Below are 24,898 nucleotides of genomic sequence, written 5' to 3' on the forward strand. Positions count from 1 at the left end.
TGGGCCCAGCGCACGCGATGATGCACGTGGAAAGGCTCGGTAAATCGGCACGCGCTCTACACACCGAAGGTGACCACGGCCCAGTTTTTTCTGGCACGCGCGGCACACGGGGCTTACCACGAGCCGGCCGGAGCTCGGGGCTCCCCGCCGCAGGGGTAGACCACTGGCTGCGAGCCCCGCAAGAGGCACCCGCGCCGGTCGCCGGGCTGCGGGGCAGGCGGCGGCGCGGGGCGGAGCTTGGCTGCGGGGAAATGACGTCGCCACCCCGCGCGCTCCGCGAGCCCTAGTAACGGCGGCTCCGAGGCTCCCGCGTCCTCCTCCGGGTCCCCGCCTTCCCCCGCAGCAGCCCGCCCAGTCTCCTCCTCCCTCCGCACCCCACTAGGCGGCTGTCCCTCTGGGTGTCGGGTGGGAGCGGGACCTGCGGGGCCACGCTGCCCACGTCTCCCCTCGCCAGGCGCGAGCTGAAGAGAGGGTGAGAGCGGATAGGGCCCGGGGCCGCCGCCGCACCCTGGGCATCTGCCCCGCGCCGGTGTCGCCCGCGGCTTCGGGCCGGCGGGGCAGCCCCGTCCCTGGACGGCGGTGACTCGGGGTTCGCGGGCGGGGTGGCGCGGGCGGCCGCGGCTGGCGGGCGCCGGGTGTCGGGTCCGGAAGCGGCCGCCCCGGCTCTTGCGCCCCCGTCGCCGTTGCTCGGCGGGCCGCACCCCGAGCGCGGGCACCGGTGCCCCGGCCGGGGTCTGCCGGGAAGATGGCGACCCCGGGCATGAGCTGGCAGCAGCACTATTACGGCGGATCGGCGGCTGGGGCGGCCAAATTCGCGCCCTCGCCGGCCGCCGCGCAGCAGGCGGGGCACTGCATGGACTACAACCAGGACTTGCACCTGAAAATGAGCAAGAAAATCGCCCAGCTCACCAAGGTAGGGGAGCGGCTGCGGGGTGGGCACTGCGGAGACGCCGCGCGGGGCCCACCTGCCCGGTTGGGAGGCTGCGCGCCCTGCGCCCGGGGCGAGTTGAAAGGGGGCTGTTTTGGGGAAGCAACAGCCAGAGGCTTACCTCCTGTAACCGTTCAAACTTTGGTGCAACGCCGGTGACGTTAATTTAAACTAAATTAAACCCGACAGCAAAGCTGGGTTTATGGGACTTGCCCCCCGCTACCCTTTTGGGGTAAGCCAGCACAGAACAAATTAGGATCTACTTCTTTTACGGCACAATAATAAATCACTTTAGTTTTGCTCTCGTGCATCTGCCAAGGCTCCACGAGGCTTTACTGTAACTGTATAAAGTACAGTACCGTATTTACCCAATATGATTCGGAGTCTTCGAATTCCATCAGTATCTTTCATTGGTTACGTAGTTAAGGGGAGAATAAATCCTGCTGAGCGATGTAGGAGGATAAAACATACCTAGCGTGCCATTTTCAGGATGTAATGAGTCATTCCTTATACTGACAGAATGTCAAACAAGGCTTTTTAGATTAATCATATGTCTGCATTTACTTAAATGTTTCAATCTATCAGAAGATAATTTTCAAAGGGCAAATACGCCCGCAGATTTGGCCAATTGTAGTTTAGAATCGTCTTTGGATGGTGAGCTTTTTTTCTGCTTAAGGAAATGTTGATAATGAGAAACAGTTGGTATCTGTGAAGCAGGAGCAACTTAGATCAATTACATTGCTCTCTTTAGAGCTCAGGAGCAATCTTTCAATACCCATTACGTGAGAAGTGATTCGTGGTTTCTGAAAGCTAGTAGAAGTGATAGACCTTAGTTTAGTGTTTAAGTGGAGTTGGCTAACCACTTGTTAGGAGTGTTGGTATGTGAAGAGAGGCTGGCATTGTGGGGTTTGCTACTAGATAACCTCTGAAGTCCGACTCTTTCAACTTCAAGCAATTTTGCTTGTTGGTGTTTGGTTTTTGTTTTATGTCAGCACCGTCTCAGAGGTTGCTACGTGTCCAGTTTTTACTTTTTCTCTTTTGACTGAGGGTCCCCAAATTCAGAGAAGGGAAGACCCAAGAAGGAACAGTAGTATACCATCAGAGCATTTACACATTTGGGAGCTAAAAGCCAGGCTTTCTGAGATCATGTTTGGTCTTTAGAATACTGATGTCCAGAATGAAGCACATGTATATTTATTTGTTCTGATTTTCTCTTATAGTGTGTCCAAAACATCCATTATTTTTGTTTTAGGTTGTAACCCTCTAGGGCCCTGCTGTAAGTCATAGAAACACTCAGTAAGCTGGTAGTGGAACTGTGTACAGTTTAACAAATGAAGTTTCTTTTCTCTCCAGCAAACTACTTTTCTTTTTACTTATACTTTTTCAATTTCCTGTTCTTTTATCAGAAAAAAAAATCACAACTGTGAAATGTTGGAGTACTACTAGAAGTTGCAATCACTTTCTTTACACTACCCACCTCAAACCTAACAAAGCAGGAGGCTGCCCTCTTGCCAGCGCTCTCATCGCGGCTTGAGTGCTATATCTAATCTTTCCTGAGTATTACTGGACTCTGATTTAGTGTTTATAGTTACAGTCTCTAAACACTCACGCCACCCTCTCTGCTAAGTGCCTCAGACATTTAATCTCACACTAGAGTTTCTCAGCCTCGACACTACTGACATTTTAGACTGAATAATTCCTTGTTGGGAGTGGGCAGGGCTGCCCTGTGCACTATAGGATGTTTAGCACCATCCCTGGTGCTACCTAGCAGCTTCTACTTGTAGTCCCCACATGCACACAGAGTAGTGACAATACACATGTCTCCAGGCCAATTTATGTTGCCAAATGTTCCCAGGGGAGGGACAGGCAGGTGGAGAACCGCTGATTAACACTGAAATATCCCACCCCGTCTCTTAACCTCTGTTACTAAGACAATGCAGGAGAATGGAACAGTCTGATAATAGGGCTGTGTTTCAGCCAGCACCCTTCAGTTTCTGAAACATACAATAAGACCTGCTTGCTTTAGGTACCAACTTGGAAACTGTCAATTTTATAGTCACATATACTTATGGTAAATACCATAAGAATGATATCATGAGTAATATATTGACTGATAGAAATTTTACTGCTATCTGCTTTATAGAGTTTTCACTCATGAAGAGTTTATTAATAAATTCACACCAGTAGAGGTTTGTTAATAGAACTATGTTTGGAACTTGGCAATAGCTTGTATTTCAAAATTAGACATTATAAAGGTAACCACTAAAATAAGATTTTATTTCTTTTGGAAATGAGTCAGCAGAACTCACCTCTTCAATGTTATTGTTAGCATGGCTTGGGAATCTGACACACTGTCTTGAGTTAAAACTCCTGCTCTACCTTTTTTTCCTTTTTTTTTTGCTATACGCAAAAAAAAGGCCACTGTTGTGGCCTCTCCCGTTGCGGAGCACAGGCTCCGGACCCGCAGGCTCAGCGGCCATGGCTCACGGGCCCAGCTGCTCCGCGGCATGTGGGATCTTCCCGGACCGGGGCACGAACCTGTGTCCCCTGCATCGGCAGGCGGACTCTCAACCACTGCGCCACTAGGGAAGCCCCAGTTGTTGCACTTTTGATATAGTTTAGTCCAGTTATCACTTACGGATGTAACTAGTATAAGATTGGGTATAAGGTTGCAAAGAGCAGGAACAGTTGCTTTGTGTTCTCTGTGCTTAGCATCAGACCATTCTTAAAAGTCTTCTTTTAATACCAAACTTATGTGTCTTCTCCCAAGAACTGCCCTGACCAACCTGGGCCTTTTTGGGTTTGCCTTACTCTGAATTACTGTAACATTTATTGTCTGTACTTCTTATTTGATACTTAATAATACACATTTGCACACCATCTATTGTGTTTATAAATATACTTTGTTTCTCTAATTTGGCTGTAAGTTCCTCAGCTGTAGAGACTATATATTTCATGTAACCTTAATATGAATGTTTTGCAGGTAGTGTTTTAAAAGCTTAATAAATATTTATTGAAGATAATGATGTACCACGTAATTTTGTTATATAGTAGAGTAAGTCAGTAAATATTTTTGAGGAGTTGTATCTGCTACTCTTCTGGATTAATGCTAGATCATTTCAGCTGAGTTAAATTACTCTTAAATATTTAAATATTTGGCTTCCCCTTAAACTGCTTCAAAAAGCTATATATTATTTTATTATTTTTGATGCAAAAATAAAAACATAAAGCACTTTGTCTAAAATATAAATATTTATCATTTCAAAAGGAAGGTAATTTATATGCCAGATTCTTAGCAAATATGCAAAAATAGTCTTTTGATCATTTAATATTAACTCTGCTTTTACTATATTCAAAACCTGAATGTGTTTATATAATACCAAAACCAGTGAAATTTTCAAACAATTCTGTTTTCTCTATGTTAACTTCAACTGATTTCTCACTAGTTGGTTTGTTTGAATTACCTAAATACTGTTTCATAATAATATTTAGTTTTGGTTATGACTTGGATTGTTTCAGCTTGGCATATGCCAAACATAGCATCTTTTTTTCCCTCCTTTGTTACATTGCAGCTTTGTCATTCTATTATGCAGCAGCTTAGGTGTAGGTGTAATCTTTTGGTCATAGCTGAGTGGTTTGAATTAATTTCCTGTGTTTTACTAATGGGCACAAAAGCACGATATGCTATTAATCAATTGTCTAAAAACTTATAAGTTGACTGCCTTTAGAGTTAAAAGGTTTAGAGCTGGAAGAAACCATAGATTCTTACCAGCCTAACCCTCTCATTTTACAGGTATGGAAGTTGAGGGTGTAAAGTCATTTGAAGACTATATAGCTTGTCACTGGCAGATCTTGGATTCGAACCCAGGTCTCTGGAATGGTCTAGGAGAGGGGCAGCCATACTAGCAGGTCTCTTTTTGCTGTGTATGCCTTCCTTCTAACTAGTATTACCCACTCAGCTCCTAAGAGGCCACGGAGTTTTTTCCCCATGTTGGAACTATGTTTTGCTTACCATTGAATCACAGACCTGGTGAGAGTGAACCCCACCTGCCTCTTCCATACACTGCACAATTTCTGGGTATGTGGGTTGTACAGTTTGTGACTGTGGCTTTGGTAGATTTGTAACAGCTATTTTTTTTATATTCTCAGATAAATGTCATAATATTTTCATGTTTTTATTAACAGCTTCAGTCGTTCCAGACTTTAAAAATACTTTAATTAGGTTGATTTAGATACTGTCATACTTGGTGTCCAAGTTACTACTATGTGGTTATTTTAATTATTTTTCTTTTGACTGCTTGCTTTCTTAATTGGATTGTTGCTTAAGTCCCATTTCTGAGGGCAGTATGTTGGAAGTTTTCCAATTTTTCTCCCCCTGACCCCTCTCTGTCTTATTTGTTTATGAAAATCTTGTGCTGTCTTCTAAATTGTCAACCTCTAAAAAAGTAGTATGAAGGATAATGGTTCAGCAAAATTTGATTGAAACAATTTGTTTATTTTAATTAATAAGTAAATTTCTATGCTTTCTTAAAATTATGAGTGTTTCTGAAATTTTCATATCTTAAATTTGAGATGAGAATGGAGTAACCTGGGTCTGTAAAGCCAGTTAACTTCCAAATGACAATAGGAGGTAATGGGGGTGGGGTAAGAGTGGTAAAGTACTGTTATTCTGCCCTTTCAATTTAAGTTATGAGATTAAAAACCTCTTTTATCTGTGAGCAAATAAACTTGAATATTATGCCATGAAAATGGGATTGATGTGAATAATAGAAATTATTATTATTATTATTTTTTTGCGGTACGCGGGCCTCTCACTGTTGTGGCCCCTCCCGTTGCGGAGCACAGGCTCCGGACGTGTAGGCTCAGCGGCCATGGCTCACGGGCCCAGCCGCTCCGCGGCACGTGGGATCTTCCCGGACCGGTGCATGAACCCGTGTCCCCTGCATCGGCAGGTGGACTCTCAACCACTGCGCCACCAGGGAAGCCCAATAATAGAAATTCTTAATTCCATATTTGTTTTTTCATCGGAGAAAGTTTCTATCCTTCAGGCTCCTTTTGAATGAAAACAACAGTGAGTCTATTGGAATTGGTGTCCCCCATCCCTTTTGGGAGACAAACACCTGAGGAGAGATGGGAGAAAATTGCTAACTGAATTCAGTGTTTGTTTTTTTTTTAAATAAAAACTGTTTTATAAATATGTGGGGAAAATACTACTTTCAGGTGTGCTCTGAGCCATAAAGGTTTTTTTTTTTTTTTTTTTAACTTTAACTCCATAACTTAATGGTCCTTTAAAATATTTTGGAAAATAGTCTCTGACTGTCAATCAATTAATATATAGAAATGAATTTTGGAAACACCAATCTTTGCGGGTTGAGGATCACCAGTTATTGTCAGTTAAGTTTGGTATACTTAACATTTGAGACCAGAGCAAATATTTTAGAAAATAAACCTTTTACTTTTAGCTTTCTATTAAACTACAGCAGTGAGTACTGTCATTTGTAGGCCTCAAACTTATTTCATTAATGATTACATCTTTCTTTCCTACCAAAACTTTAACAAGAATGTATAAAAAGTAGTGAAGTTGAATATGTGAAAAATTTTTGTTCTCTATCTTTTATTACTGTCATTTTGAGATATAAAGGGAGGCTGAGACTACCAAAGGACCTATAGTGAATGGAAAAACAAGACTTAGTGATTAACCGTAATACTTGGGATTTGGATAATAGACTCAGCTACGCGGTAACACCTTATTTATTATAAGGGAGATAGTATTTTAATGACTTTTAAAAATTACTAATCTGTATTTCTTTATATGTACATCTCTGTTTTGAGGTTTAAGAAGGTTTGAAAATAAAATGTTGGTTCATAAAGTGCATTACTAATATTTAAATTATCAATAAAATTGCTAATTTTAGTAAAATATAAAGATAAATCCCTATTCAAAATTGTTGGATAATGAATTATTTCAGTTAACAAGAAGTTAACCATAGGGATTAATGATTTTCTACCTTCCAAAATAATATACTTACATTCAAGTCATACCATTCATAAATTATGTAGAGTCCTTTATCACTTCCAGATCCTTGTTGATAATCAGTATATTTACAGATTAGGCCAGACATATACCAGTCCTTTGCCAAATGCTGAAACTTTATTTGTGAATAAATTGTTATTTTCTTTCTTTTTTTTTTTTTTGCGGTACACTGGCCTCTCACTGTTGTGGCCTCTCCTGTTGCGGAGCACAGGCTCCGGACGCGCAGGCCCAGCGGCCATGGCTCAGGTCCAGCTACTCTGTGGCATGTGGGATCTTCCCAGACCAGGGCACGAACCCATGTCCCCTGCATTGGCAGGCGGACTCTCAACCACTGCGCCACCAGGGAAGCCCTAGTTTCATTTTTTATTTGCCATGTCTCTCTTCCTTATAAAATGAAGTGCGGAGTTTGGATAGTTACATACTCTAGATATTGGGCTTTCCGGTTGGAAAGATTTTGTTTATTCTGCTAAATGTGTGTCTGAGTGTTCACAGGTATTTGCATTTTTCATCCTGTTTCTCCTTAAGCACAGTCTTAACAGAATCTCATTTCTTTCAGAAAACATTTCATAACCAAAACACTAAATAGTATTCTATTCATTTTTTTTTCTTTTTAAAATTTTTATTGGAGTATAGTTGACTTACAGTGTTGTGTTAGTTTCAGGTGTGGTGTACAGCAAAGTGAATCTGTTATACATATATATATATATATATCGCCACTCTTTTTTAGATTCTTTTCCTTTATAGGGCATTACAGAGTATCAAGTAGAGTTCCCTGTGCTATTCAGTAGGTTCTTATTAGTTATCAGTTTTATATATAGTACTATGTATATGTCAATCCCAGTCTCCCAATTTATCCCTCCTCCCCACTTGCCCCCTGTCTATTCTTAGATCTTTTGCCTAGTGAAGCACTATGTAAACAAAATACAAGTAATTTTGAGAGGAAGTTGTGTATTCGTTTATGTTTAATATAATGATCTACTCAGAGCAACAAGAGAAGATATACTTAAATATGACTAAAATAGAGCATGTAGATCTGAAAGGTTGGTAAACTTTTGTTGACTGTCTAGTCCTTGAAAGATACTGTGCTGGGCACTATTAATTAATACTATCAATTTATAGTACGGTTTTTAGCCTATATATTTTTCTCATTTTTTTCTATAGACTTTTTTTTTAACAGCACGTTCTTATTAGTCATCAGCTTTATACACATCAGTGTATACATGTCAATCCCAATCGCCCAATTCATCACACCACCATCCCCACCCGACCACAGCTTTCCCCCCTTGCTGTCCATACGTATTTTCTCTACTTCTGTGTCTCAATTTCTGCTCTGCAAACCGGTTCATCTGTACCATTTTTCTAGGTTCCACATATATGAGTTAATATATGATATTTGGTTTTCTCTTTCTGATTTATGTCACTCTGTATGACAGTCTCTAGATCCATCCACGTCTCAGCAAATGACCCAATTTCGTTCCTTTTTATGGCAGAGAATATTCCATTGTATATATGTACCACATCTTCTTTATCCATTCATCTGTCAATGAGCATTTAGGTTGCTTCCATGACCTGACTGTTGTAAATAGTGCTGCAATGAACATTGGGGTGCATGTGTCTTTCTGAATTATGGTTTTCTCTGGTTATATGCCCAGTAGTGGGATTGCTGGATCATATGGTAATTCTATTTTTAGTTTTTTAAGGAACCTCCATACTGTTCTCCATAGTGGCTGTATCAATTTACATTCCACCAACAGTGCAAGAGGGTTCCCTTTTCTCCACACCCTCCCCAGCATTTGTTGTTTGTAGATGTTCTGATGATGCCCATTCTAACTGGTGTGAGGTGATACCTCATTGTAGTTTTGATTTGCATTTGTCTAATAATTAGTGATGTTGAGCAGCTTTTCATGTGCCTCTTGGCCATCTGTATGTCTTCTTTGGAGAAATGTCTGTTTAGGTCGTCTGCCCATTTTTGGATTGGGTTGTTTGTTTTTTTAATATTGAGCTGCATGAGTTGTTTATATATTTTGGAGATTAATCCTTTGTCCATTGATTCGTTTGCAAATATTTTCGCCCATTCTGAGGGTTATCTTTTTGTCTTATTTATGGTGTCCTTTGCTGTGCAAAAGCTGTGAAGTTTCATTAGGTCCCATTTTTTAATTTTTGTTTTTATTTCCATTACTCTAGGAAGTGGATCAAAAAAGATCTTGCTGTGATTTATGTCAAAGAGGTTTCCTCCTAGTTTCTTCTAAGAGTTTTATAATGTCCGGTCTTACAATTAGGTCTCGAATCCATTTTGATTTTATTTTTGTGTATGGTGTTAGGGAGTGTTCTAATTTCATTGTTTTACATGTAGCTGTCATAGATTAATTGACCATATGTGCGTGGGTTTATCTCTGGGCTTTCTGTCTTGTTCCGTTGATCTATATTTCTGTTTTTGTGCCAGTACCATATTGTCTTGATTACTGTAGATTTGTAGTATAGTCTGAAGTCAGGGAGCCTGATTCCTCCAGCTCCGCTTTTTTCCCTCAAGACTGCTTTGGCTATTCGGGGTCTTTTGTGTCTCTATACAAATTTTAAGATTTTTTGTTCTAGTTCTGTAAAAAATGCAATTGGTAATTTGATAGGGATTGCACTAAATCTGTAGTTTGCTTTGAGTAGTATAGTCATTTTCACAATATTGATTCTTACAATCCAAGAACATGATATATCTCTCCATCTTTTGGTATCATCTTTAATTTCTTTCGTCAGTGTCTTATAGTTTTCTGCATACAGGTCTTTTTTCTCCCTAGGTAGGTTTATTCCTAGGTATTTTATTCTTTTTGTTGCAATCATAAATGAGAGTGTTTCCTTAATTTTTCTTTCAGATTTTTCATCATTAGTATATAGGAATGCAAGAGATTTCTATGCATTAATTTTGTATCCTGCAACTTTACCAAGTTGATTGATTAGCTCTAGTAGTTTTCTGGTGGCATCTTTAGGATTCTCTATGTATAGTATCATGTCATCTGCAAACAGTGACAGTTTTACTTCTTTTCCAGTTTGTGTTCCTTTTATTTCTTTTTCTTCTCTGATTGCCATGGCTAGGACTTCCAAAACTATGTTGAATAATAGTGGAGAGAGTGGACATCCTTGTCTTGTTCCTGATCTTAGGGGAAATGCTTTCAGTTTTTCACCATTGAGAATGATGTTTGCTGTGGGTTTGTCATATATGGCCTTTATTATGTTGAGGTAGGTTCCCTCTGTGCCCACTTTCTGGAGAGTTTTTATCATAAATGGGTGTTGAATTTTCTCAAAAGCTTTTTCTGCATCGATTGAGATGATCGTGTGGTTTTTATTCTTCAATTTGTTAATATGATGCATCACATTGATTGATTTGCGTATATTGAGGAATCCTTGCATCCCTGGGAGAAATCCCACTTGATCATGGTATATGATCCTTTTAATGTGTTCTTGGATTCTGTTTGCTAGTATTTTGTTGAGGATTTTTGTATTTATATTCATCAGTGATATTGGTCTGTAATTTCCTTTTTTGTAGTGTCTTTATCTGGTTTTGGTATCAGGGTGATGGTGGCCTCATAGAATGAGTTTGGGAGTGTTCCTTCCTCTGCAGTTTTTTGGAAGAGTTTGAGAAGGATGGTTGTTAGCGCTTGTCTAAATGTTTCATAGAATTCACCTGTGAAGCCATCTGGTCCTGGACTTCTGTTGGTTGGAAGATTTTTTGTTTGTTTTGTTTTTGCGGTACGCGGGCCTCTCACTGTTGTGGCCCCTCCCGTTGTGGAGCACAGGCTCCGGACGCGCAGGCTCAGTGGCCATGGCTCACGGGCCCAGCCGCTCCGCAGCACGTGGGATCTTCCCGGACCGGGGCACGAACCCGTGTCCCCTGCATCGGCAGGCGGACTCTCAACCACTGTGCCACCAGGGAAGGCCTGTTGGAAGATTTTTAATCACAGTTTCAGTTTCATTACTTGTGATTGGTCTATTCATATTTTCTATTTCTTCCTGGTTCAGTCTTGGAAAGTTATACCTTTCTAAGAATTTGTCCATTTCTTCCAGATTGTCCATTTTATTGGCATAGAGTTGCTTGTAGTAGTCTCTTAGGATGATCTGTATTTCTGCGGTGTCTGTTGTAACTTCTCCTTTTTCATTTCTAATTTTATTGATTTGAGTCCTCTCCCTCTTCTGCTTGATGAGTCTGGCTAATGGTTTATCAATTTTGTTTATCTTCTCAAAGAACCAGCTTTTAGTTTTATTGATCTTTGCTATTGTTTTCTTTGTTTCTATTTCATTTATTTCTGGTCTGATCTTTATGATTTCTTTCCTTCTGCTAACTTTGGGTTTTGTTTGTTCTTCTTTCTCTAGTTCCTGTAGGTGTAAGTTTAGATTGTTTATTTGAGATTTTTCTTGTTTCTTGAGGTAGGCTTGTAGATCTATAAACTTCCCTCTTAGAACTGCTTTTGCTGCATCCCATAGGTTTTGGATTGTCGTGTTTTCATTGTTATTTGTTTCTAGATATTTTTTGATTTCCTCTTTGATTTCTTCAGTGATCTCTTGGTTATTTAGTAACGTATTGTTTAGCCTCCATGTGTTTGTGTTTTTTACATTTTTTTCCCCTGTAATTCACTACTGATTTCATAGTGTTGTGGTCAGAAAAGATGCGTGATATGATTTCAGTTTTCTTAAGTTTACTTGGGCTTGATTTGTGAACCAAGGTGTGATCTATCCCAGAGAATGTTTCATGCGCACCTGAGAAGAAAGTGTAATCTGCTGTTTTTTGGATGGAATGTCCTATAAATATCAATTAAATCTATCTAGTCTCTTGTGTCATTTAAAGCTTGTGTTTCCTTATTAATTTTCTGTTTGGATGATCTGTCCATTGGTGTAAGTGAGGTGTTGAAGTCCCCCACTAGTATTGTGTTACTGTCGATTTCCTCTTTTATAGCTGTTAGCCTCTTTTATAGCTGTTGCCTTATGTATTGAGGTGCTCCTTTGTTGGGTGCGTGTATATTTATAATTGTTATGTCTTCTTCTTGGATTGATGCCTTGATCATTATGTAGTGTCCTTCCTTGTCTCTTGTAACATTCTTTATTTTAAAGTCTATTTTGTCTGATATGAGAGTTGCTACTCCAGCTTTCTTTTGATTTCCATTTGCATGAAATATCTTTTTCCATCCCCTCACTTTCAGTCTGTATGTGTCCCTAGGTCTGAAGTGGGTCTCTTGTAGACAGCATATACATGGGTCTTGTTTTTGTATCCATTCATAAAGCCTGTGTCTTTTGGTTAGAGAATTTAATCCATTCACATGTAAGGTAATTGTCGATATGTATTTCCTATGACCATTTTCTTAATTGTTTTGGGTTTGTTTTTGTAGGTCCTTTTCTTCTCTTGTGTTTCCTCCCACTTAGAGAAGTTCCTTTAGAATTTGTTGTAGAGCTGGTTTGGTGGTGCTGAATTCTCTTAGCTTTTGCTTGTCTGTAAAGCTTTTGATGTCTCCATCGAATCTGAATGAGATCCTTGCAGGGTAGAGTAATCTTGGTTGTAGGTTCTTCCCTTTCATCACTTTAAGTATATCATGCCACTCCCTTCTGGCTTGTAGAGTTTCTGCTGAGAAATCAGCTGTTAACCTTATGGGAGTTCCCTTGTATGTTATTTGTCATTTTTCCCTTGTTGCTTTTAATAATTTTTCTGTGTCTTTAATTTTTGTCAATTTGATTACTATAACTCTCGGCGTGTTTCTCCTTGGATTTATCCTGCCTGGGACTCTCTGTGCTTCCTGGACTTGGGTGGCTATTTCCTTTCCCATGTTAGGGAATTTTTTCAGTATAATCTCTTCAAATATTTTCTCAGGTCCTTTCTCTCTCTCTTCTCCTTCTGGGACCCCTATAATGCATATGTTGTTGCATGTAATGTTGTCCCAGAGGTCTCTTAGGCTGTCTTCATTTCTTTTCATTCTTTTTTCTTTATTCTGTTCTGCAGCAGTGAATTCCACCATTCTGTCTTCCAGATCACTTATCCATTCTCCTGCCTCAGTTATTCTGCTATTGATTCCTTTTAATGTAGTTTTCATATCAGTTATTGTATTGCTCATCTGTTTGTTTGTCCTTTAATTCTTCTAAGTCTTTGTTAAACATTTCTTACATCTTCTCGATCTTTGCCTCCATTCTTTTTCTGAGACCTGGATCATCTTCACTATCATTATTCTTAATTCTCTTTCTGGAAGGTTGCCTATCTCCACTTCTTTAGTTGTTTTGGGGGGTTTTATCTTGTTCCTTCTTCTGGTACATAGCCCTCTGCCTTTTCATCTTGTCTGTCTTTCTGTGAATGTCGGTATTGTTCCACAGGCTGCAGGATTGTAGTTCTTCTTGCTTCTGCTGTCTGCCCTCTGCTGGATGAGGCTATCTAACTTCTATAGACTTTTGAGAAAATGTGACCAGAATAAAGTAGGTGAACATTTTAATCAAGAGATTAGTTTAATATGACAAATTTTAAATGTTTAATTATTGGCAGCTTTTTCTGTTTGGTTTGTTTTGAGTAGAATATATATATATAATTTTCTTAGAGAAACTATGCTAATACCTTTCAACTTCTTCTTTAATAAGGCTTTTAAGAATAATTTAAAGAATAAGGTTGACACATTCTCTGGTTACAAACCTTTGTAATGACCAGGGGTAAAGGGGATGAGGGAAATTTCGGTTTTTTGAGTCCCAGGAGTTAATGGGTATGTTTTGGGTTTTGGTGTCTAGGTTGTGGGCCAGAGAGTGATGTTCCCAGAGCCACTGGCCCAATAAGGCAGCAGTGCCTGCCGTATGGGTCAGAGGTGTGGTTCAGTGGGTTAGATAGACCCCAATTTGAATTTCTGTTTCACCACTTACTAGGCTGTGACCTTTAGTAAGTGTTTTAACTTCTCAGAGCCTCAGCTTCATCATCTGTAAAATAAGAATAACAAAGCTTATTTCATAGAATTACTGTAAAGATGAAATAAGGTAATTTGTGTAGGAGAGGAGGTCAATAAATGTCGATTTGTACCCACTCTCCAGGCCTCTCCCGTTTGGTTCAGCCTCTGCTGACATTGTCTCTAACATACTTGTTTTTGTAATATTTTCTCCTCTGATGGGGATATATTCTACATTATTAGGGACCACAGCTATCAAAAGTAAAGGTTGGACGGACAATAAAATACATTTGACTCTCATTATTTGGGGTAGTTATATTCTATGAAGTTATATAGGGGAAATACGGGGTTATGGTCCTAACACCCTGTGGTCACATTTTCATCAAGCCATCAATACATAACCTTGTTTTACATGTATTTCTGTTTAATGACACTTTATTTAATACATATTGTTGATTCATTAACAGAGTACTCACAGCAAACAGCACTATAATTCATGCCTGAATAAAGCTTGTCTAACATATTGTGTTAGATTTTGAGGTTACATGTAAATTTTAGCAAGTAGCCGAATTTGGAAATATGGAATCCATGAATAACGAGGATCTAGTGTATCTAAAAATGGATGTAGAACTTTGCATCTGCTGTTTACTTAGTCCTGCTCTGGTTTGTCAGATGTTGTCATGGGCCTGTATGACTATGACTCTTATTACACCCTAAACACCCTCATGTGAGTGTGAGTTTGACTTAATATTTCCCTAAATACCCTTAGATGAGAGGACTGGAAGGGATGGTGGGGATGGGAATACTCATCTTTTGTGTGAGTTGCCAATCACCTAGCAGCCACCCTGCAATCATAAGCATGGGATAAAATTACAATCAGATTCTCTCCTTGTATGTAAATTGTAATCTGCATAATCTGAACTTGGATCTACCATATTGCCCTAGGTCAGAAAAAGGAAATGTATAAATTATTTCATGGCATGGAGTGAACCCTTTAAAAATATAATGTTGACTTAATTTAAGTAAAACAAAGCCTTATTTTTTATAGTCATCATTTGCTTAAAATGTTTGCAGTTACAGTTACTTTCTTTCCAGCACAAACTGTCAGTGTGGGAGTCGGGTTTGTTAAAAGCCTTTGTCTAGGCACCTAAAGATAACTAGAAATCTTTTACTCACTGAGACTACAGCACAATTGGTTGGATGTTTCTGGGTTGACTTCATGCAACATACAGAAAACTCTTAAAAACTATTTATTCAAATATAGAATGTCTTTGGCAGATAATTAGTCTTACTGGTTTCTATTCTGACATATATCTTCCTTAAATGACCTAGAAGAATGTGCACTTTCAATGTTGTTAATTGTAAGGTATGTTCAGATCGGTACAGGCTTTCTTGTCCCAATCTCCTGGTGACAATCAGAAAATACTGGTGAAAAAGGAGCCCAGATAAGACTGCTCTGTGGTCATGAAGGAATTAGCAAAGTTAACTGCTGTAGAAAAAAAATAAGAATTTGATCTGAAGCCAAGCCTGTCGCTTTAATATTGCTCTTTAGGACTCTACATATTTTTAACCTTCAATCCTGCGTCACACCTGCTATTTGTTTTCTCTGTTTGTATTTCTGGATTGTGGAACATCGCTAGAGCAGATTCTGGGACTGGACCATGGCAGAATACTGCCATCCTCCCCCCACCTCCAAGACGTCCCCGTCCTAATCCCTGGGACCTGTGAATATGTTACATTACATTTACGGGTATCATTAAGTTGAGGATCTTGAAATGGAGATTATCCTTGGTTATTTGGATGGGGCAGTATAATCACAAGGATTCTTCTGAGCAAAAGAGGGAGGCCGGAGAGTCAGTGTGAGAGTGATGGGGTGTGAGAAAGACTTGACAGCCATTGCTGGCGCTGAAGATGGAAGGGGACCACGAGCCCAGGAATGCGTGACCTCTAGAAGCTGGAAACAGCAGGGAAACAGATACTCCCCAAGAGCCTCTTTTCAGACTTCTGACCTTCATAGTTATAAGATTAATAAATTTGTGTTGCTCGAAGTCACTAACTTTGTTATAAATTGTTACAGTAGCAACAGGGAACCAGTGCATGGACTTCTATTGCTCTACAACATCATGTAACCCAGTGTTATCTAATCAACATCACGTAACTCAGTATGGCTGCGCTGTGCCATGTGGCTGTCTCTGAATTGTCCACAGTTGTATCCTCTCCTCTTTCTGTATACACATTGAGTAGGTAAGCTACTTTCTATTTTACTAGAACTATGAAGGCTATCAAGCCTAAGTTACTTGTGTCCAAAGACTACAGAGTCATCTAATCCTTGAGAGAACTTCCTCCTGGTCCTGCCACCTTAACTCTTGTGTATGTGCTGTTTCTCTGTGTCTGAAATAGATCACACTTGACAGGGACAGATGAGAATCAAGGAAACTAATTGGGAGTCTATTGTAATATAGTATTGGTGAGAATTGTGAGGGCCTGAATTAGGACTATGGTGAGAGAGGGAAAGAGGTGATCTGGGAAATCTCAAATATGAGGGGCAGATTGGAGAAACGTTTTGGAGATAACCTTGTAAAGATTTTATGACAGTTTATTGTAGGGAAGATTGAGGATAACAGGTCTCTGTCACATAGTAAGTACTCAAATAATGGTTAAATGAATGCATGAGCAACTAGATAGATGTTGATTGATGTCAACTGAGATAGGAATATAGGAAGGACATCTATTGTTGTGTAACACATTACCTCCAAATTTAGCGTCTTAAGACAACAAACGTTTATTATCTCCCAGTTTCTGAGGTCCAGGAATCCAGGTGTCGCTTAGCTGGGTGGCTCTGGCTCGGGGCTTCTCGTGCGGTTGCAGTCACTCTGAAGACTTAACTGGGTCTGGGGGCTCCAGCTTCAAGTTGACTCATGGCTGCTAGTGTGGGACTTCAGTGCTTCACCAAGTGAGATTCTCTGTAGCAGGTGTTGCGAGGGAGTTGAGGAGAGATTACTAAATACGAGGGGAAGTGTAGTAATCTCCCCTCATATAGGTGATTATTAAAATCATGAGTGACTGGGGCCTTAAGCAGAATAGAAAACATTTAGAATAGCTGCGGTGGGAAGGAGGAGAAAATAGCTAACCAGATTCAAGTGAAAGGATCAGTGAGATGTGTGGTTGTCCCAGGAGGAATTTAGACGTGATATTTGGTATCAGTTTGAATGCTGCGCAGTTTTCTGCAAAGTCCTGCCGTACTGTGGAGAGGACCATTGTTCACCAAATGTAGGAGAAAAGGCATGTTATTAAAGGATTAATCCAGAGTCTGAGTTTTGCCTGAGAGGTGTAGCAGAACTGGGATTTAAGAGACTTAAAGAGCTTTGATAGAGAATACTTCAGTTAATCTACCCTGGTGTGCTGCATGGGGAAGGAAGTGAGGTTTAGGATGGAGCTAATAGATAAAGGAAAATTCAGGAATTGAGAGGACCATCGGTGTGTAATGTAGATAATGGCCAGTGGTTGAGGGATAACACAAGGAGTTGTAGCATGAGAGGGAGCTATATGAAGATTTCTAAGATGGACTAAGTTATAACAAGATCCAGGGCACAGTCTTGAGAATGTTTATGGGTGAGTGAGGTTCTTAGAGTTAGGAATCCCAAAGAACTTTAAGTCTGGTCTTTTGGATTCTACATGCATTTTTGAAATCTCCAAAGATAATGGCAGAGTTGGGATAGGAGGATTTGCGAGTCCCATGGCTAAATTTATTCTAAAGTGGGCAGTGACTGGGAGCCTGGTTTGTTACTCTGATGAGGCAGGTGGAGTGAGTGATAAAGCTAAGTAATAAAGCAAGAGGCTGTTTTCATTATGGGGGAAGAATAATGATTTGGAATGGTTAACAGTGAATACCATTTTTAAGCAACGATTTCGTGTTATTTTCTTATGATATTTAATTCAATTCTTACCATACCCTGTGAGGTTATTAGACTTTATGAGGAAGTTGAGCATTAGAGAGTTTAAGTGACTTGCCCTGGGCCCTGCTGCTAGAAGAGGTAGGAGTTGAACCTCGGTTGTCTGACTTTTTAGAAAGCAGCATTAGGCAGCTAGGTGAAGGCCCACATCACTTCCAGACCCCATGATGTATTAGGTACAATGTAAAGTCCAGCTTCTGTTGGAAGAGAATCTGTGTCTTTGGCTGAGAGAGACAGAGATGGGTGAAGGAACCAGGGAGTGAGGATGGATACTGGAATTTAATTGGCAGCCGTTCTGCATTCACATGTCTAACTAAGCTGGAATATATGGTCTTACAACGCAGAATCTTATGTTGCTTAAGCGGTTTTTTTTTAGCATCAACTAGAAAATTATAGGTATTCAACAAATGTAAAACAAGGGGCTAGATTTTTTGAGAAAAATGTGATGCTTTTAAGTGAATTATTTGCTCAAATTGTCTTTTCAACTTGATTATTAACTTATTTATACAACATTTCTGGATAGTTTGTCCTCCTAAAAATAGTGAATAACGTAAATAAAAATGCCTATTTACTAAATATCTGGGACTTTTTTTAGATTGTCAGCTTTTTGTTGATTGATACTTAATCTTAAATCTGAAAATGACAGTTTATAAAATCTAAGCATCTTTTAGAAAACTAGCATAGAAGTTATTTAACAAAAGAAGAGATTTTGTGCAAAATGTAGCCTCTGGAGTGAACATCTCTGAGGTGTGGGACTTTGCCTTTATCCCTGTATGGATAGTCATTCAGCAGCCATTCAGAGTGTCTGACAAATACTAGACCCTGTGGGGGACACGAGTAAGTCAGGAGCACGTCCTCCAAGAGCCTGCAGTCTAGCAGAGGTACGAGACAGAAGTTACCTGAGGCAAAGCGGTATTTGTATTCAGTAAACCGCTTAATGGTCAGTGTTATCTGAGTGGAACTCTGGTCAGATCAGCAAGAACGTTCTGAGTGCTTTCATCCTCTACTGAGCACAGCTGCCTTCACCACAGATGGGAGGCAGTGGGACTGACCAGTCTTGCCTCCCACATACCTGGTTACAGTTTCTTGGGAGGACCACGTCAAGAACAAAAGCCATTAAACCAAAAAGCGTATTGCGCACTAAAGTGTATCAGGCCCTGTATTAAGCAGTTTACTTGTGTTGTTTCGTCATCATACGTTTATGAAGTTGGCAGTATTCTCTTCACTTTACAGAAAAAACCCCGAGGCTTGGAGACGTTTAAAGTAACTTTCTCACAGTTGTACAGTGGAAGTAAGAAGGCTGGCCTTGGTCACTTTTCTCTAACATTATCTGGGATCCTGTGTAAAACCCACAGTCTGCTGTGTTCAAAATGGTAAGACCAGAGCCCATCTTGGAAGCTTCAAGCCAGCTCTTTCTATCTTACGTCACGTCTCTGTCCCTGGACCCGGCTCCACATATAGCCCCCTGGGTCATCTGGCTTATCCTCAGGCAGTTGTGCTTTCTTCTCCCGGACACTTGTTGGGTTTTTATATTTGCTCTCTGGAACTCTTATTCCATGCTCAGCAAACTTCTCTGCAGCCACATCTCTTCAGAAAATATGCCGTCTTCTTACTTTAATTGAAAACCTGGCTCCCTCCCCAGGATACTGCCTTCCCCTGCTGCTTTTGCAGGTGACTACTACTCATTTTCACACATTTCATCAACCAAATACTCATAAAGAAAATGAAGTTCCATTAGGAAAATGAAGAATTTGATTTTTTTATGCTGTGATTTCTGAGTGACCAATTTATACTTATTAAATATAGTAGTAAGTTATAAAATAGGCTGTACTTACAAAGATGCAGTGGTTTGAAGAGTCTATATTAAGATTATATCTCAAATAAGAATAGTCTTTTTGCTGAAAATAGTAAAATGTGCTTTTCTGCCAAGATAATTCTTATGGGTAAGACTAGATAAAATTCAGTATAGCCGCTTCTTATTAACACAGCATTTATAATGATAAACGCCCGAAGTACTGGTATAGTTTATTGTTATGATAAGTACTGAATAATTCTTATGCCTGACAGAATATTTACTTATCATGGTATAGTTGGGTGCACAGCATTTGCTTCAAGTAATTATGCCTTTAGTCATGACCTAATTCAAACACAGATTGGAATAAAAGGGTGAAAAAAACTGAAATAATTCCAATAAGTAAAGAGGGATGTTAGAAAGAAGCTTTTAAAACAAATAAGCTGGGAATTCCCTGGTGGCACAGCGGTTAAGAATCCTCCTGCCAATGCAGGGGACACAGGTTCAATCCCTGGCCGGGGAAGATCCCACATGCCATGGAGCAACTAAGCCCATGAGCCACAATTACTGAGCCTGCGCTCTAGAGCCCGCAAGCCACAACTACTGAGCCTGTGTGCCACAATTACTGAAGCCCATGCGCTTAGAGCCCATGCTCCACAGCAAGAGAAGCCACTGCAATGAGAAGCCTGTGCACTGCAACGAAGAGTAGCCCCTGCTCGCCGCAACTAGAGAAAGCCCGCGCACAGCAACGAAGACCCAGTGCAGCTAAAAATAAGTAAATAGGGCTTCCCTGGTGGCGCAGTGGTTGAGAGTCCGCCTGCCGATGCAGGGGACATGGGTTCGTGCCCCGGTCCGGGAAGATCCCACATGCCGCGGAGCGGCTAGGCCCGTGAGCCATGGCCGACGAGCCTGCGCATCTGGAGCCTGTGCTCCGCAACGGGAGAGGCCACAACAGTGAGAGGCCCGTGTACCGCAAAAAAAAAAAAAAAAAAAAAATAAGTAAATAGATAAATTTATAAAACAAATAAGCTGAAGACCAAACCCTAGGAAATAGTTTTATTGGATATGATGGTTTCTAAAGTTGAGCTGTCAAAATAAATTGGGGAAATTAACAGGGACATCTAAAAAAAATATTGGAAATGAAAGTTTCAGTAAAGTAAGCGGGAAGAAAAATGTGGACTTTGGTCATTAAAGTGAGGAGATGGCCATGTTACCTAACGTACCTTCCAGTTACCTATTGCTGCCTTTCACACCACGACCCAAAAACTTGAATAAAACAACCACCGTTTTATTCTCATACATTGTTGGGTTGGGAATTCAGAGAAGAAACAGTGGGGATGGTTTGCTCCACAATGTCTGGATTTTCAGATGGGAAGACCAGAATAGCTGGGTATGACTTGATCAGGGGGAGTTGAAACAACTGGGGCTGGAGAATACACTTCCAGGATGACTTCTTTACTCATGTGGTGCCTGGACTGAGATGACTTGAAGGCTGGGCTCAGCTGGGGCAGTTGACTAGAGGAACTACATGTCCTGTCCAGGTAGCTGGAGCTTTTCACAGTTTGCTGGCTTCTGGAGACTGGGTCCTCCGGAGACGAAAGAAAGCTGCAAGGCTTCTACTGATGTAGGCTTGGAAGTCTCAGTATCACTTTTGCCACATTCTGTTGGTTGCAAGTGAATCATTTAGGCCAGTGTAGATTTCAGCGGAGGAGAGTCAGACTCTACTTCTTGATGGGGGAGTGGCAAGGTCCCACTGCAGAAGAGCATGTGGGATGGGAAATGTTGTGATCGTTTTTGGAAAATACAGTCTGCCAAAACATACACTTTCTGAGAAGAGAGGAAAAAATTTAACTCACACTTACAGCTTTTTCAGTGATTAACCACAAACTTTCAAGGGATTAAAAAAAGAGAGATGGTACCTAATATACATTACTAGGAAATAGCTCTTACTGCCATTTTATTTTTATTTATTTTTTTTACATCTTTATTGGAGTATAATTGCTTTACAATGGTGTGTTAGTTTCTGCTTTATAACAAAGTGAATCAGTTATACATATACATATGTTCCCATATCTCTTGCTTCTTGCGTCTCCCTTCCTCCCACCCTCCCTATCCCACCCCTCCAGGTGGTCACAAAGCACCGAGCTGATCTCCCTGTGCTACATGGCTGCTTCCCACTAGCTATCTACCTTACGTTTGGTAGTGTATATATGTCCATGCCACTCTCTCGCTTTGTCACAGCTTACCCTTCCCCCTTCCCGTATCCTCAAGTCCATTCTCTAGTAGGTCTGTGTCTTTATTCCCATCTTACCCTTGGGTTCTTCATGACATTTTTTTTTATTCTTAAATTCTATATACATGTGTTAGCATACGGTATTTGTCTTTCTCTTTCTGACTTACTTCACTCTGCATGACAGACTGTAGGTCCATCCACCTCATTACAAATAGTTCAATTTCGTTTCTTTTTATGGCTGAGTAATATTCCATTGTGTATATGTCTCACATCTTCTTTACCCATTCATCCAATGACGGACACTTAGGTTGTTTCCACCTCCGGGCTATTGTAAATAGAGATGCAATGAACATTTTGGTACATGACTCTTTTTGAATTATGGTTTTCTCAGGGTATATGCCCAGTAGTGGGATTGCTGGGTCATATGGTAGTTCTATTTGTAGTTTTTTAAGGAACCTCCATACTGTTCTCCATAGTGGCTGTACCAATTCACATTCCCACCAGCAGTGCAAGAGTGTTCCCTTTTCTCCACACCTTCTCCAGCATTTATTGTTTCTAGATTTTTTGATGATGGCCATTCTGACTGGTGTGAGATGATATTTCATTGTAGTTTTCATTTGCATTTCTCTAATGATTAATGATGTTGAGCATTCCTTTGTGTGTTTTTTGGCAGTCTGTATATCTTCTTTGGAAAAATGTCTATTTAGGTCTTCTGCCCATTTTTGGATTGGATTGTTTGTTTTTTTGTTATTGAGCTGCATGAGCTGCTTATAAATTTTGGAGATTAATCCTTTGTCATTTGCTTCATTTGCAAATATTTTCTCCCATTCTGAGGGTTGTCTTTTCGTCTTGTTTATGGTTTCCTCTGCTGTGGAAATTTGGTCTTGTTTATGGTTTCCTTTGCTGTGCAAAAGCTTTGAAGTTTCATTAGGTCCCATTTGTTTATTTTTGTTTTTATTTCCATTTCTCTAGGAGGTGGGTCAAAAAGGATCTTGCTGTGATTTATGTCATAGAGTGTTCTGCCTATGTTTTCCTCTAAGAGTTTGATAGTTTCTGGCCTTACATTTAGGTCTTTAATCCATTTTGAGCTTATTTTTGTGTATGGTGTTAAGGAGGGAGTGATCTAATCTCATACTTTTACATGTACCTGTCCAGTTTTCCCAGCACCACTTATTGAAGAGGCTGTCCTTTCCCTACTGTGCATTCCTGCCTCCTTTATCAAAGATAAGGTGACCATATGTGCATGGGTTTATCTCTGGGCTTTCTATCCTGTTCCATTGATCTGTATTTATGTTTTTGTGCCAGTACCATACTGTCTTGATTACTGTAGCCTTGTAGTATAGTCTGAAGTCAGGTAGACTGATTCCTCCAGCTCCGGTTTTCTTTCTCAATTATTGCTTTGGCTATTCGGGGTCGTTTGTGTTTCCATACAAATTGTGAAATATTTTTGTTCTAGTTCTGTGAAAAATGCCAGTGGTAGTTTGATAGGGATTGCATTGAATCTGTAGATTGCTTTGGTAGTAGAGTCATTTTCACAATGTTGATTCTTCCAATCCAAGAACATGGTATATCTCTCCATCTATTTGTATCATCTTTAATTTCTCTCATCAGTGTCTTATAATTTTCTGAATACACGTCTTTTGTCTCCTTAGGTAGGTTTATTCCTAGATATTCTATTCTTTTTGTTGCAGTGGTAAATGGGAGTGTTTTCTTGATTTCATTTTCAGATTTTTCATCATTAGTGTATAGGAATGCCAGAGATTTCTGTGCATTAATTTTGTATCCTGCTACTTTACCAAGTTCATTGATTAGCTCTAGTAGTAGTTCTGGTAGCATCTTTAGGATTCTCTATGTATAGTATCATGTCATCTTCAAACAGTGACAGCTTTACTTCTTCTTTTCCAATTTGGATTCCTTTTATTTCCTTTTCTTCTCTGTATGCTATGAATAAAACTTCCAAAACTGTGTTGAATAAGAGTGGTGAGAGTGGGCAACCTTGTCTTCTTCCTGATCTTAGTGGAAATGCTTCCAGTTTTTCACAATTGAGGGTGATGTTGGATGTGGGTTTGTCATATATGGCCTTTATTATGCTGAGGAAAGTTCCCTCTATGCCTACTTTCTGCAGGGTTTTTATCATAAATGAGTGTTGAATTTTGTCAAAAGCTTTCTCTGCATCTATTGAGATGATCATATGGTTTTTCTTCTTCAATTTGTTAATATGGTGTATCACGTTGATTGATTTGCGTATATTGAAGAATCCTTGCATTCCTGGAGTAAACCCCACTTGATCATGGTGTATGATCCTTTTAATGTGCTGTTGGATTCTGTTTCCTAGTATTCTGTTGAGGATTTTTGCATCTGTGTTCATCAGTGATATTGGCCTGTAGTTTTCTTTCTTTGTGACATCCTTGTCTGGTTTTGGTATCAAGGTGATGGTGGCCTCATAGAATGAGTTTGGGAGTGTTCCTCCCTCTGCTATATTTTGGAAGAGTTTGCGAAGGATAGGTGTTAGCTCTTCTCTAAATGTTTGATAGAATTCACCTGTGAAGCCATCTGGTCCTGGGCTTTTGTTTGTTGGAAGATTTTTAATCACACTTTCAATTTCAGTGCTTGTGATTGGTCTGTTCATATTTTCTATATCTTCCTGATTCAGTCTTGGCAGGTTGTGCATTTCTAAGAATTTGTCCATTTCTTCCAGGTTGTCCATTGTATTGGCATAGAGTTGCTTGTAATAATCTCTCATGATCTTTTGTATTTCTGCAGTGTCAGTTGTTACTTCTCCTTTTTCATTTCTAATTCTATTGATTTGAGTCTTCTCCCTTTTTTTCTTGATGAGTCTGGCTAATGGTTTATCAATTTTGTTTATCTTCTCAAAGAACCAGCTTTTAGTTTTATTGATCTTTGCTGTTGTTTCCTTCATCTCTGTTTCATTTATTTCTGATCTGATTTTTATGATTTCTTTCCTTCTGCTAACTTTGGGTTTTTTTTGTTCTTCTTTCTCTAATTGCTTTAGGTGCAAGGTTAGGTTGTTTTTTCGAGATGTTTCCTGTTTCTTAAGGTAGGATTGT

The 24,898-nt window shown here is 39.9% G+C and overlaps 1 protein-coding gene across 1 annotated transcript in view; it reads left to right on the forward strand.

Annotated features, from left to right (window-relative positions):
• Nucleotides 1-745: 745 nt before the first annotated feature.
• The window catches only part of FAM184A (family with sequence similarity 184 member A), a gene marked incomplete at both ends in the record, with an annotated part of 119,209 nt that continues 95,056 nt past the window's right edge, over nucleotides 746-24,898 (forward strand). The window contains one exon of the mRNA XM_082855456.1: nucleotides 746-913. Within this exon, the coding sequence (XP_082711582.1) occupies nucleotides 746-913 (168 nt within the window). The remainder of the gene's footprint in view (nucleotides 914-24,898) is intronic.

This window comes from Leucopleurus acutus (assembly GCF_964270905.1).
Source record: "Leucopleurus acutus genome assembly, chromosome: 15".
NCBI lineage: Eukaryota > Metazoa > Chordata > Mammalia > Artiodactyla > Delphinidae > Leucopleurus > Leucopleurus acutus.